At 34.0% G+C, this 16,084-nt stretch overlaps 2 protein-coding genes across 2 annotated transcripts; one reads left to right on the top strand and one right to left on the bottom strand.

Moving 5' to 3' along the window:
- Positions 1-467: 467 nt before the first annotated feature.
- LOC117335511 lies at positions 468-1,851 on the bottom strand. The gene is made up of 2 exons (XM_033895551.1): positions 1,256-1,851; positions 468-1,091 (listed from the first exon to the last, which is right to left on the bottom strand). The coding sequence occupies exons 1-2, from the start codon at positions 1,839-1,841 to the stop codon at positions 688-690; spliced, it is 990 nt and encodes a 329-aa protein (XP_033751442.1). The 5' UTR covers positions 1,842-1,851; the 3' UTR covers positions 468-687.
- Positions 1,852-6,151: 4,300 nt separating this feature from the next.
- Positions 6,152-14,399, top strand: LOC117335514 (sulfotransferase family cytosolic 1B member 1-like). Its single transcript, XM_033895554.1, has 6 exons — positions 6,152-6,353; positions 6,469-6,674; positions 11,796-12,134; positions 13,377-13,480; positions 13,631-13,817; positions 13,957-14,399. Exons 2-6 carry the CDS (start codon positions 6,476-6,478, stop codon positions 14,067-14,069), a joined length of 942 nt encoding a protein of 313 aa, XP_033751445.1. The 5' UTR covers positions 6,152-6,353; positions 6,469-6,475; the 3' UTR covers positions 14,070-14,399.
- Positions 14,400-16,084: the final 1,685 nt, after the last annotated feature.

The following is a 16,084-nucleotide window of genomic DNA, read 5'->3' as shown; positions in this document are numbered from 1 at the left end:
CTCAGCCTATAAAGTTTAAAACTACATTCCATTCCGAGTTTTACCACTTTTTAATTTTAAAACACAAAACTGACCGTGCACTCTGAGGTCGCAGGCTAGAATGATACACCACACTAACTGCTCACACTTCATACAATCCACGTGCAACTCATTTTCCCTCATCAATAGTCATGAGTTACCTTTCTCTCATAACAAACAGACATACATTCCCTGCTTTACTGCGAATCGCAGGAAATTTCAATTGTTGTCTGTAGTTAAAGACCCAACTTGGGCACAACACATATTTGAATTGTTTTTCAAGTCGTAGCCCTGAAAGACTCTGCAGACTCGCGGACGGAGGACGTGGGGGGGGGGGGGGGGGGGGGGGGGGGGGGGGGGGGGGTAGAACTAAAGATTAAAACCCCAGGCAAATGCGATTCGTTGTGAATTAACAAGATACGTTGTACCAGGCATATTGTTTATCCTGACATAACACAAAAAGACCTTTCGGTGTACAAATCCTTAAATGCATTTTAAACGTATAGAGCACTATACACTTCTGAGTGAAATAATAACTTGGACCAATAACAAACAATTTACCATCAAACCCTTCTTTTGCATCGAAAATAATTACTAATCAACCAAATACTTTTAATCTTCATGTTTATTTGTAACAATATTACAACTTGCGGAATAAGATTGATTTCATCACAAGCGAAAGCCAGTGAACATGGATAGATTTGCTAATACATCTGATCCACTCTCGTGGCCACATACACGTACCCATACCTCATCTCCGACCTCCAGGTGTGTTGCGGCAGTTGCAGATCCTGCTGTGTAGCTGATTGTGTCCTCGCCTGCTAAACTGGACCCTATCCCGTCATTGTTGCGTACCAATTCAGTATAAATGTACTGATTCTTCCTCACAAATATGGACCAAGAGAAAACATAAATTCCAGCACTAGGGCACCTAAAGACGCCAGTATTTGTGCTGTAGTTGGCGCCTCCAGTGTTGAACATGAGTTGGTTGTATATCACCGGGTGGTTTGTGGATGGATCGGATATCGTGTTTGCAAGGATAGCATGGAATGCCACATTGTCCTCAACCGAACCTTGGGAGAAAATGATCGCTTGTTTAATATTTATACTACAACTATATTATAATAATTATATCCATAGTTCGAAATGATTTGATATTGAAATTAATATTGAAAAGTACAAGTGTAAAACATGTTGTTAAATTACTATTGTTTTCATTCCTCTTTTAAATACGTACTGACACGATTAATCAATCTCGTTGGCCTGGACTGGCTCCTGCCCGACCTCTCACTAAATTTGGATCTCAGATTTTTACGAGATGTCGACCTGTCATTCCCCGTAATCATCGTTTCTCGAGGTTTGGCATTTGACGAAAGTGGTATCACACTTGTATTATAACGCGGCAATTCGTTTTCTGATGGCGTAGGTATTTGCTTAGATATATCCACTTGTTCATATTCATCACAACGACGATCGATTTCCTCGATACGCTGAGTCAAAATTGAGGTCTTGTGTACGTGTTTTACGTGCAAAAGTTGTAGTTTTCTTACTTGTTGATTCAACCTCGTCATCTCGCGCTTATCAATTTCGCGTAAATCCGAGAGTTCCTGCACACGTTTGGTAAGCTCGCCCACATCTCTGGAATACGAAAGTTCCAACTCGCTCATTCGTTTTGTCAACATCACCAACTGGTCATCAGCAGTGGTAGTTTTGGCAGTGGAGTCAGCCTGAACCGTTCTGTCTGGAAACATAAATAAAGCCAATGTGCAAAATATTCGCATGAATATTTTGCCATTGAGGGCGTTTGCCATATTTGTTGTCATCGCGCAAGCAAAGAATGCCGCTAACAAGATAGACACAGTATATATTGGTCGTATGTTGTTTTATCTTGGCTGGTCAAGTGTCGTCAGTACATAATGCTTATCACCAAACCCTGTGTACGTAACTAGGCCCTTCAGTACATATAGTTTTACTTATTTACATTATTATCATTACTGTCGCATTGCACCAATCACTGATTTTTTTTAAGATTGTGAAGTCTTTTTGACGTTGGTTGATGTTTCACTTGTAAGGAAGAAAGAAAAAATAACCTAATATATTAACATAATATTTTGGTGTGTGGTTTCGTTTGATTAATGATACATTAACTTGGACGGAAGATGTTGTCTTACAATAATATATGATCACTACGGAAGCCCATCGGTGCCAAATGTTATATGTAAAAAAAAAAATTATTGCGTTTAAACGCAATACTTTTGCGAATAAACGTGATGCTTTTGCGAATAAACGCAATGCTTTTTCGAATAAACGCAATACTTTTGCGAATAAACGCAATACGTTTGCGAATAAACGCAACACTTATTTACTTGCACAAACTATGGTGACAACCTGATATTTCAAATACCAGAAACTTAAACTGCTACTTCTAATGATGTAGGACTACGGTGTAAAAAGGTGGGAGCTTCCAAGGTTTGAGTTCCCCATTCTACTGTAAACATGATGGTAAACTTAAATAATGACATGGTTAACAGGTAGGAAAACTTTTAAACTTTATTTTGAACTTAAAATGAGCGATTTTGGGAATTGTGTCATTAGTAAAATCATAAATAATTTGTTGTGTGAGATTTTCGAAATTAAGTGTAAATGGATAATGATAAAACAGTTCACACAATGTTAATTGTATATCATATAACAGAAAACTGTATACAAATGATATAGTATTAGTTGTACATCAGGGGCGCAGCGTCCATTAGAAAAAAAGCCTGGGCTTACACATAAAAAAATCCTGCCTTAAAGGTATGGTCCAACATTTCAAGTAGCCTCCGAAAAAAAAGTAATGATTATGACTTCAAAGTTTTGATTTAATATTATAACCAACTTATTGATAATACCAGAAAATGTACCACTGTGTGCTATATATTATAAAAATATAGGTCTAGTGCATTACGGAATAGCTATCACATGATATTTGTCTATTACTATCAACTCCATGTTTCCGGTTGTATAATGTTGATAAGTGTATCTATTCAAAATGAAGAAGGCTTGAAAATGTGCTCAGGATCGATACATACTTCAAACCCAAGGAAGAAGAACCAACGACTAAAAGGTTAAACAAGTTTGCTCATGTCCTGGCCCAAGTAACGTACCACAGACACATGACAAAGTTTGACCTACATGTTCCGACCAAAAATTATCCCAGAAAGGCCCAAATTACCTAAACATGGGATTTTTTACCCAAAAGGAAATTGTCTTTTATTCAAACAGACAATTTTCTTTTGTCTAAACTATACAAACAAATGAACATTAATAATATGTTTATATCGGAAAAATTGTAGTTCAGTAACATTTAGAATTAAAAATATTTTGAAATTATTATCTTGGAAATCAATATCAAACACTCATAAAATCTTTAAATTGATTTTCCATGGGGAAGCTTCGCCCCTCTGATCCTCCCACCAGGGCTCTGCCCTTGACCCTCTGGTCTTACACATTTTTGTTGGCCTAGCTACGCCCCTGTAACATGTACAGTAAATAGAATATAAATTGTTTAACGTTCAACTTTGTACATTATTGAATCTAGATACATATATATATGTATATCATATATATTGATATGAATATGAAAATGTGTGTGTATTATAAACACTTTGGAGTTGGGATTGAAACCGAACGCATTTTCCTTTCTTTTTAAATATGCCTTCCTACTGACAATCATTCAGATTCAGACCCTCAATATACGGCAATAGACAAAGGGATTACAGCCTACACATCCAGTAATACAAAAATGATCAGAGCTGGGGTTAATAAACAAGCAGCCCATAACAAAATAATCGGACAAACAACATATTGATTAGGGCATGCACTTTTGGTTACTGACTGCCAAGGACTGTCATTATAGCTTATAAAAAAAACTGAATAATAGCTCTAAAAGTATTTATGTAAGATGTGTTTTTTTATTTCAGAATATTTTATTGTCAAGATGGTATAGACAAAGGGAATTGGGCAACAGGACAAGCCTATAAAAAGCCCTCTCCTTATGATATATATATACAACATGATGTACATAACAAAAATAAATATGAATGCTATAACTAATAACTGCAAGAGATTCCAATACATGTATACTACTAAATTCAAGCGGGAAATTGCATTATGATATTGACTGATCAATCTTTGTAATCACTTAAGAAAAATAGCAACAGACAAAAAACGGTCCATTCACAATCAATAGCCTGTGCTATATTTATAAAAATGAAGAAAAAACCAGTTATGAACAATTTACAATTTCTAGTATTGAGTCAAGGAAATCGTCTGGTATCGACAATGAATCTCTGAACCAAGTCAAGAACGGATTTGTTTAAAATAATATCCACATCAAGAGAACCAAATAAAATAATTGTGTATTCTGCAGCATATGATCACTCAGAGCAGCTAGAGAGTTGAAAAGGGATTGCCTTTCAATGTTATAAAGAGGACAGTTTAGAAAGAAGTGAGAACAATCTTCATCTGGATACCTACAGTTGCAGCAGGGGTATCTTTTAAATGAAAATAAATTAAATAAATATGCATTAAGATTACTCACAGAATTTCTTAACTGACATAAAATTATATTAATTTTTCGATCTCCACCGTTTTTGAAAAATAGTAGTACATTGTGTATCACGATCTAAGTCAAGATGTTGTAAGAATTCACGCTTTAAAGGGGACATTGATGGGAACAGACAAGCTGGATTGTTCCATTCATACATGATTTTAGGGGAAAAGTTTGTATTATAAAGGTTTGTTCTAGCCTGAGGCACATCAAAAAGTCTATTATGACGTAATGGGTAAGCAATATTATTTGTGTTCACATAAGGTAAAATGGAGTCACTTAAATGAGCAGGGCATACTTTATTAAAAATCTTATCAAACAGAATATGTTGATGACGATGTCGACGTTTAGAAAGTGGAATAAGACCAGATTATCAATACAAAATAGCACTATGTAAGATGTGTTCATTGTAAATGTATTGTGATCCAGTGGTGTTAATTTAAGAATGAGTTACTTCCCTTTAACTTATGTGCTTATAATTTTCCTTTCGGAAATTATGTTTAAAAGTTGAATACATGATTTGGAAAGAATGTAAATAGTCTTGTCAGTTATCCAATTGACATTGATCAACGATGTCAATAAAAGTTGTTGAAATTAAATCAAATCAAACACAATGCCTAATGAAATGATAGTTATAAACACAATTTTAATAGTTAAGTGGTTTATCGCAGGATAGGATAATAGTATAATTATATTATACAGGTACATGACAAAAAAAGGAACATCAAAACAGATACGGACTTGTAAATTAAAACGTGAGTTTAGCCTTGACATTGATAGGCGAGAGCAAAATACGAATACGAGAAAGACGAGATATTCCGAGAAAAAAAATGTTTTCCAGAGACCAGGTATAATGACAACGGAACCATTAAACTATATTGTGGAATGAAACAATACATCATCATTTTATACCTTACCCTCTACCAATGTCGCGACAGCAATATATTTAACAAAAAATATAAAATAAACAACTTCAAAAGATAACGAAATGGGGAGACATGAAAAAAGGATAAAAACGGGACGATTTCCTACACAAATGGTTCAAATTATACAAAAATGAAAGTAATATTTAGGATAGGACAGATAAAGAAGTTTGAGTAACTTGAACTATTTTGTTTTATCAAAAATTATATTCTATTATCAATTAATCAACGTCTATTAATCAATAAATTGGTCCTAGTGGTCCCCAGACGTCGCATCGAGACACAGCTTACATGTATCTAAAGTAATAATTTCCTTTCCTTTTGCTTACTGGATAATTTTACTGGATACATCATGCACAGAATTTTATTATTTGAACTATTATTCAAATGAGTAATTATATAGAAATGAGTATGATTTTGTTTTGATTGCTATACATGTAGTTATTGGGTGAGGAAGTGGGACGACACAAAAAGAGTAGCATTACACACGAGTGGTAACGTAATCTTGTAAATGGCTGTAGTGTTGCTGTCGGGTGCTTTCTTTTATCGGGTTCGTGCCAGTTGTACCGGTAAGAATTTGACGTACTCATAATGGAACAGGTTGTACAAGCAGAGCCGAAATGGCTCTCATGGTTAGTTAAGTTGTAAAGAAGGAAACTATTCGGTTTTTGGTAGTGACAGTATACATCTTGGAATTTCGCTGGATATTCAAGTCTGTTCCATTTTATGATACTGTTACTATTTGGTAGAAATGGTACAAACCCGATAATGGAACGCAATCAGACGTCTTGTTTTGTTTATGTTTGACTAACCTGCTCAAGGTACGTGTATACAATGAATTTCTGATCTTGTTTATTACATCTATGTGTTGATATTTATAATGTTGATAAAAGCTGTTTTTCTATTCTCAGTTCTCTATTTATGTATACTTGACAGGAGAACGATGGAGTTATTAAGTCTTGATCCTGAGGAAAGAGAAAACATACTTGATATTTTGAGGAGCAAAAAACATCCTACTTACGATGGCTGTATGCTTCCGAAATTTCACCCGCTATTGGCTAACACTGAAAAACACATGGAGGCAATTAGGGACTTTGACTCAAGGGAATCAGATATACTGCTCTGTACTTTCCCCAAAGCAGGTAAGATTCCTTTAGACTGTGACAGCATGGCAAACAAAGACAATGCAAATGTCGATATTGATGGAAACATGACCGCTCATTCCAGTCTAACCAACTATCAGAATCTCGCCAAATTTTCCATTTTTTATTTATACTTTGTGCAGTCTTAATCTTATATATCTTGATATACACCCGGAAAATAGCATATTAATATGTAACAGGAGCGGGTTGTGCCAAGATTGCATACGTGTGTTAAACTGAATCCGACTCGCCCTTTGGTCCATCAACCCAGTTCCGGTTGGTAACGTGTATCAGTCGTATAGAGGGAGAACGAACGCCTTACAGTTAACAATTTATATTTATAACTTGAATATTTTCAACATGAATATATATAGACGTATGCAACAGCAAAACCAACCTAAAACCCAAAATAGCATAATCCCTAAATTAACACGCAAAGACGTGACAGAACACACAAAACTAATCCATCAGACTGTCCACGATATATCACCCTGAATTTACCCCACATTTGATAATACGAAACTAAAGGACCAATCACAACAGATGATTGACAGGAGCACACAGATACGGCAGACCCTAGCAAAATAAACGACCACGGACATTGCACGACAAAAACACCAACAATAGACAGGGCACATGCACAGTGCCCAACAAAGGTCAGGGTGACAGACGTACACAAAATAAAGACACAAATGGAAAAAAACGTATAACTAACGTTAAGCTTAACCTTCAAACACACTAACTATAACACGCATGCTACCAATGTGCTACCTTGCACGTTCTACCTTTTAAACATATCGGTTCACATTATCATAATGTCCAATGCAAATGCAAGTAAATTGTCGTTTGGAGATGGCATACGTACCACAGAACAATGACAAATACATTGGCCTTTTTCGAGTGCTGTACAGCTTGTATTACTGATACTAATCTTTTACACTCTTAATCACTTGCAGGTCTGAAACGTCTGTAAGATAAAGAAAAAAATCAGTAGAACTAGAAAATATGATTAGATCAGAATGGGGATACACCTGTCATTTTAGTTCTTACAACTCAAATTCCAGAAGGGTAGCAATTTTAATCAATAATAACTTTGAGATCAAGATTATAAAAGTGAGAAAATATTTAGACGGAAATTGTATTGCTCTAGACATTATTACCAATGAAAAAAAAAGATTAGCTCTTATTAATTTATATGGTCCAAACTCTGCTACACCAGCATTTTATAATAAGGTTCTAGATGTTATACAGGAATTTGGTAATGATTCGTTTATTGTATGTGTAGATTTTAATTTAGTTTTGGATCCTGATATAGATTGTTCTAACTACAGGCAGGTAAATAACCCTAGGGCTAGAGAAACAGTTTTAGAGATAACAAATGAACTTGGGCTCATAGATATTTTTAGAAGTCAACATCCAGAATGTAAAAGGTACACTTGGAGGAGGACAAGGCCGGTAAAGCAGGCTAGGTTAGATTATTTTTTAGTTTCTGAAAATCTTATATATAGTACACATTAAACAAATATTGATCCAGGCTATCGATCTGATCATTCCATACCATGGATAACTTCAGTATTTAACGAATTTAAGAGAGGAAAAGGGTTATGGAAGTTTAATAATTCACTACTAAATGAATTGAAGTATCTGTCACTAATTAATAAACACATAGTAGAAATTAAAACCCAGTATGCTGTACCAATATATAACAAGAATTATTTAGCAGATGTCTCAGATGAAGATATTCAATTTACAATAAATGATCAGTTTTTTTTAGAAACTGTTTTATTTGAAATTAGGGGTAAAACCATTTCTTATTCATCTTATAAGAAAAAACAGAGAGCTAGTGAAGAAAAATCCCTTAGAGAGCAAGTAAAAGTATTAGAAGAGCAAGATAATGTTAACTTGGAAGATTTAAATAGAGTGAAGGGAGAATTCGAGTCGACCAGAAAGCATCAGCTCCATGGAAATATATTAAGATCTAAGGTTAAATGGGTTGAAGAGGGAGAGAAGCCATCCAGATATTTCTTTTTTAATTTAGAAAATAGGAACTTTATTACTAAAATCATACCTATAATTGAAAAAGATGATGGTGAGATAATTAGAAACCAACAGGAAATTTTAAATGAACTGAAACAATTTTATGAAAAGCTGTATTCAGAGGATAGTGAATTAAATGATGTAAACTGAAATGAATATCTTTATTATGATAATATACCGAAATTAAATATTTTAGAATCAAATAGTTTAGAGGGTAATATTACTTACAAGGAGGCTTCTCAAACTCTTAAATATATGAAGAATAATAAAAGTCCAGGATCAAATGGGTTTACTGTAGAGTTCTTTAAATGTTTTCGGAAATAGTTAGGGCATTTTGTAGTCAGATCTATTCAAAACGGGTTTAATATGACAAACTTTCAGTAACACAAAGACAGGGGATCATTACTTGTTTACCAAAGGGAGATAAACCAAGGCATTATATTAAGAATTGGAGACCCATTTCGCTCTTAAACACAGTGTATAAAATTGCCTCAGGTACAGTTGCTACTAGAATAACAATATTGGATAAAATCATTAACACAGATCAGTATGGCTTTATCTCAGGTAGGTATATAGGAGAAAATACAAGAATTACATATGATATTATGCAGTATGAAGATGATAATGATCTTCCTGGAATGCTATTAAATGTTGATTTTGAAAAGGCCTTTGATTCAGTAGGATGGGTTTTCATTGATAAAGTGCTAGAATTTTTCAATTTTGGGAGGGATATAAGAAAATAGATAAATATTTTTCAAAATGGGACAAATTCATCAGTTAATCAGGGGGGGGGGGGGGAATTTATCTTCATTTTTCAATATTAAACGAGGTTGTCGCCAAGGTGACCCTGTCTCTCAATACCTATTAATTTTATGTGCAGAAGTGCTAGGAATTAGGATAAGGAATAATGTAAATATTCAGGGAATTAATATTGAAAATACTCCTATATTATTGTCTCAGTACGCTGATGATACATCAGTCATTCTTGATGGGTCAAGAAAGTCATTACAAGAAACACTGGAAGAGTAAAAAAAATATGCTGAAATATCTGGTCTGAAGATAAACAAGGATAAGACTTAGTTATTTGGACTGGTAGTAGAAAATAAAGCGAAGACAAGTTTTGTCCAGAGTGGAATTTACATTGGAGGAAAAGTACATTTACAATATTGGGTATTGAGTTAAATGTAGATTTACATAGAATGGTTAGAAGGAATTTTAAACAAAAAAAGTAAAACTTAAATCACTCCTGAGTAACTGGAATAAGCGGATTCTCAAACCTATTGGCAAAATACAAGTTATAAAGTCATCATTGGTTTCACATCTCAACCACTTATTCATATCATTGCCAAATCCTGATATATCCTTCATTAAAAAATTAAATTCAGAACTTTATAATTTTCTTTGGAACAGTAAAGTTGACAAGGTAAGAAGAGATATTATGGTAAAAGAATATAATGAAGGAGGGCTTAGAATGGTGGATATATATTCTTTTATAAGAGCTTTGAAGTTAACATGGATAGGAAGATTATACTCAAAGTCAAGTAAATGGCAATGCATTTTAGCAAAAAATATTGATATAGGCATTTTGGCTAATTGTGGAGCAGAATACATTAAGAAATGTAAATGTAGATGTAAAAATCTGTTTTGGAAAGATGTATTTAAGTCTTGGAGGTGTCTTATAGAGAAAACAACACAATTAAATAGTAAGTATGTTTACCCAATACTGAAAACACCTATTTGGTTTAATAAAGATTTAAAAGTAAATGGAAAAGTAGTATTTTATCAGGGATGGTATAAAAAGGGTATTGTTATAATTCATGATCTTATAAAACATCCCCACCAATTGACATTTTATAGTTTTCAGGAATTTACAGCAAAATTCAATGTTAACACAATTTTTTTTAACTTACCAGGGTATTATTAATTCCATCAGGGATTTTCTATTGCACAGGCAATTTGATAATATTAACTTATCTTATCCCTTTATTCCCAATAATAAAAAATTCACTGATATTGAATATGCTAAACGTTTCAAAACTGAAGGTATATAAACTGATACAGATGAACTGAACGCAATCGCTAATTTTTGTCTAGAATGTCTTTTTATAATATAAAATTGTACTTAACTCGCTCATTAATTATGCCTTTGACCATAACGATATCAATATTGATGTTTTATATGGCTGTCATAATTATGATTGTAATACATATAATATACAGATGCCTCATGAAACTTATCACTTTTTTTTTAAATCCCTGAAAGCAATTATGTATTAACAAAAATAAACTATTTTATTTTCATTTTGAAGATGTGTGAATCCGGTTGAATATGGAAGTCTATTAACTTGTTAATGAAACAAATATATATTTTAAAAAAAAACCAGTAGATTAGATAACTAATAGAGCTAATCTAATGTATATCTAATATATATAAAAATGTCAGTAAAATTTGTTGAAATATCATCAGGGTTATGGTGTGCCACAAAATCCTTCGCCAGGTTAATCAATCAGCGCTAACGAAACAATACATTCCATCCCACCCGTATCACTATCAGTTTACCAAGCTTACGTGGCGTATAATATAGGCGAGACTAGTTTATACATGTGTATGTATATCAATGCTTGCTGGACCACTCAAAACAGACTAGAGGCCCAGAGGGCCTATATCGCTCACCTTGCATCATAGATAAAACCCAGAAACAAATTCATAACTCCCTAGGGTTGTGAAAAGTCCCAAGGCATTGCTTTAACAACAGTATGCTTAAAGAAACTTCGGACCAGGTGAGCTTAAAAAGAAAATAACATAGACAAATGTGTTAAGAAAAACATACATTACATATGTGCATGAGGTACCGCTGAGTTGCGCTCTACTGCATTTGACAGGGTAAATACACTTGACAATTACGTAAACAACACTGCACACAGGTTACACAATAACACTAGACTCATAGGACTCATATGCCACAAAGCAATAACCATACAGTGATTTCATACGATTTATGGTCGATATCATAAGATGACAGCTTTTTGGAAAATAGCACATTCTTTACGTTAGCAATGCATTGCAATTCCTTGTTTTTGTAGGGACACATTGGGTACACGAGATTGTGTCGATGATCCTACAGGAAGGAGCACAGTATACCAGTGGTCATAAAATCAATAATATGCTGGAAGCTAGCAACCTTGAAGAATTAAATGATCGTCCTTCGCCACGTTTCCTCAATACCCACGTGGCATTTCGTCACATCCCAAAGAAACACGTAGATAATGGGTACAAAATCATTCATGTATCAAGAAACCCAAAGGATGTGATGGTGTCATTTTACAACCACATCAAAAATGATCCGGTGGCAGCCTGTACAGAAGAAGATTTTCCTGGAACTTGGAACGACTATATACAGGATATGTGTTCAAACAAACACAGTGAGTAAAATACATCATAATGTATATATTATACGATAAGATAACAAGCAAGCGGTACCAAATTTAAAGAAAAATGTAACTACTTCTAAAATTGATAAAACAAGGGAAATCGGCAGAATAATAGATTTGCACGAAAGTTCCTTGAAAAAACGACCTCATGATCAAGAACATACTTCAGAATGTAGATGGATAAAAACTTGCAGGAAGACTTATTTGGAAATCACCGTGGGTAGGGAAAGCACGATGGTTACAATCCAGAGACTGAAAAGTTGCAATAGGGGTTCCATAATTCAGTACATTTAGGTTTAGATTTATAAATGCACCCATTCAGTATTTTGATTTGATTACTTAATAAATCACTACGATTCAATATCCCTTCCATTACCTCTTGCTTGACGTACGTGACAAGGAATGAAACAGCAATCTAGAGGCTATATGATCCAACTCCAAAGAGTTCCAAAATGATGAAATACTAGAGTGTCAGAAGTATCAGTGCAGGAAGGAGAAGTATATCTACGTTTTTGTCATGCGTAAAGACTACAATAATGTAGGTAGTTTGTTTACATTCGTCGAGCCAAAACTTCATACATAACTAAGACGTATGCTCATAGCAGTCCATAGTTTAACAAGTGCGCAAACCTAAAATTAATTTTATGGCAAACCAATTACTGCCTCATTGTTTTAATATCTTCTTTATGTGGTAAGATACAATAAATGTATTCAAATATTGCATGGTGTTGCAGTTCACTTTTGTTTACAACATGAATGTAATGACAGTGACCCGTACACACATCTCGAGCGTAAAACAATAGTGCGTATGGTAAACAGGATTCCCATTTATATGATAAAGAAGTTCAGCTCATAGGGGAGTTGACTGCTCCAATCAATATCAAGTGGGTGGAGCTTATTGTTTTATTGATCATTTCATAGAACTGTAACGGGATTAGATTTTGTGAGTTATGTACCTTTGATTGAGAGTTGTGTCCCTTAGCAGAAGTATGGATTTGTGTATGTATTAGAGTATTTTGTGGAATTATAGTTGATTTATTAATTTTGAGTGTGAATATATGTGTTCAGAATGTGTAAAGTATATGTAGTATGATAGTATGTATTTAGTTAGGTAATGTGTGCAAGTAATAATGATTGTGTATTTTATATTGAAAACATTGTATGTTAATTCAAACTATTATTAATTTATCTTTATCGTGATACATGATAGATACTGTGGCTTATACACTCCAGATTTCTATGGTGGTTTTGTCAACTACGAACGAGAATGGGAGGTGGCGAAACGGACAAAAGTAGTAACAAATATCCATAGCGTGTTCTACGAAGACTTGAAAAAGGTACCATGTTTACATATTAGTATACAGCTACAAATTTTGTTCTGTTTTAAATGAACGCATGAAAGCACACATTTTAATAAATATAGTTGAAAAGGTATTGTGAAAGTGTGTTAACTAGAAAAGTTACTTGGTGTAAAATCTTACTTCCAGAATCCAGTTGGAGAAATAGAACGTCTGGCAGCCTTTTTGAACAAAGAATTAAGCCCTCAGCTTATACAGGATATTGCCGACCGATGTTCATTTAAAAATCTTGCAGACGCTACAACTTCAGGCAAAAAAGGGGAGGATATGATCCCAAAAATTTCAAAGGATAAAACAAATTTCATTTTCAGAAAAGGTAAACGTCTCTGCGACTAGTATAATTTAAAATAATGAATTGTGATTTTGATAAAAGTTGAAAAAAAAAATCTTTTTGTTGTAGGATGCATTTCATTAATTTCTTTCCTATCATAACATTTGTTTTTTCTTGGTCACAGGTACAACAGGGGACTGGAAGAATTGGTTCACTGTCGCACAAAATGAAATGTTCGATCTAATGCTGGAAGGGGAGTTGAAAGATACCGGTCTAAAGTTTACCTATGAATTATAAACGACTATAAATAGACTTTGTCAAATATTATACTGATAACTGATTAATCGCCCAACGTAATCAGTTACAATGTAAGCATAGATGGGTTAATGGTTCGTCCAACGTTATACTGTAATCAGTTACAATGTTTTACAGATTAACTGATGCCTCTTCCAAGGTTATACTGTAAAGACACAATATAATTATACATGTTATGGAGATTCGTCCAATGTTATACTGTTATCAATTACAAAGTTATTATAGATCGATGATTTGTGAAATTTTATACGGTAGTTTGATGCGGTTGTTTAACTCTGTGTCGTCTTTTGTACCGATTTTATTAACATTTAAATTGTCCCCTGTCTTATCGTACTTTTTAACAAAAACAAAAAACAAACAAAAAACTAAACATACAAAACTAATGTCTAAAGTGTTTTATTAATATACGAATGACATGTTAGGATGTATATACATCTTACATAATGTATGGTTCTCCTAGCACCGAGCCTCAGTATGCACCCTTCATTTTTTAGTTGATTCTTGCCGTAATTACTGTATCAGTAATTTACCATTATCAACTAGTATAGTTTGTTGTTCTCTTTCATACTTAATCAGACCTATATATGTATATTAAGATCTGTACGGCAAAGTCAAGATATTAACTAATATGATAGATTTGTACTCTGTGAGAGCATAACTGACACCCGAATCGTGACATCATTTGACCACAAGGTAAGAACAGACAATAAGGAAGGAATGTTTTTACTACAACTTTATTTTCATTCACGTATATTTTGAAAAGATACTCTGAAACTTATATATTAGAATTAAACTGTATTGATACGTTAACTATAGTTGATAGAAATGTCAGAGCTTTGCAGCCAAACGCCATATTGCGTCTTATAATCAACCATATATACCATATTAAGACATTTGATTGCCTACATACACGCAGTACTATCTCATTATTTCTCTGGACATCATTATTTGTTCCCTTCTCACGTTCACTCCGTTAGGGGATTGCCGAAATATTATTGATTTTACCAATAATATTGACAAAAAATAGGAAGTACAATGGTATTTTAAGTTTAAACATTGTAATTCAAATCCATGATGTTAAGTATGATTTGAAAATGTCTGTGAGTGACGGTTGGGAATAAGATAATCCGACAGGATGCAGTATTACCTTATTTATATTGGATTCCTCGTTCCTCGCAATCACGTTCCTTAAAATTAAATTACCCCCTGAGAAGGCAGTTCTGTGTATATTATCCTCTATTTCATCCTGTCAATATCCTGACCTCTGTTCTTCCATCGAAAAATACCTGTATCCACTAACGTATCAAATGAAAAATCCGATAGTCTATAACATACCTCAGCGAACAATTATTTTCCTAACTAAATCTATGTTTGAGGAGAATGGACTTTTTTATTCCCATATCATTCATGTATTCAATATATCTTAATATGTTCTCCTGTTAAGCAAGCTGTTTAATTTTGTTTATCTTTTAACTCATTATGACGAGAATTTTATCTGCCTTTAGAATGATATAGAACTTCCCCGTAGCACATAAACTCGCGACGATAACAATTTTGGGCTCTGTCTAGGAAGAAACAAATTCGTCCCCTCTAGTTGTTCTCCTAACATTATGATTTGACCTCTTCAGCTGTAGTTGAATCATTAGAGGCTGTTTTAGCGGGCGAAGTCAGTAAAAGGTTACTTCCCTTGTTATACGGCTTGTCGTAATGTGAAATGTGATCTTTGTCACCCACAAACGCTCAAAATTCTGTATTCTTTGTATAAACATTGATGTCATGTCTCTATCTGTGACGTATAAACCTTAAGTTTACTTCACTTCCTTGTTCAGTAGGCAAATCGTTTTCGCGTGAATCCGAAAACTCCTATACACGTTTGGTCATCTCGTTCATATCTCTTGAATGTAAATGTTCTAACTCGTTCATCCGTTTGGTCGGCACCGCAAGCTGTTCAGTAAAAATGATCGTTTTGTGGATGGGATCATCCTGAACCATTCTGT

This window comes from Pecten maximus, chromosome 10 (genome assembly GCF_902652985.1).
Source record: "Pecten maximus chromosome 10, xPecMax1.1, whole genome shotgun sequence".
Lineage (NCBI taxonomy): Eukaryota > Metazoa > Mollusca > Bivalvia > Pectinida > Pectinidae > Pecten > Pecten maximus.
This window is presented reverse-complemented; position numbering and strand designations above follow the sequence as displayed.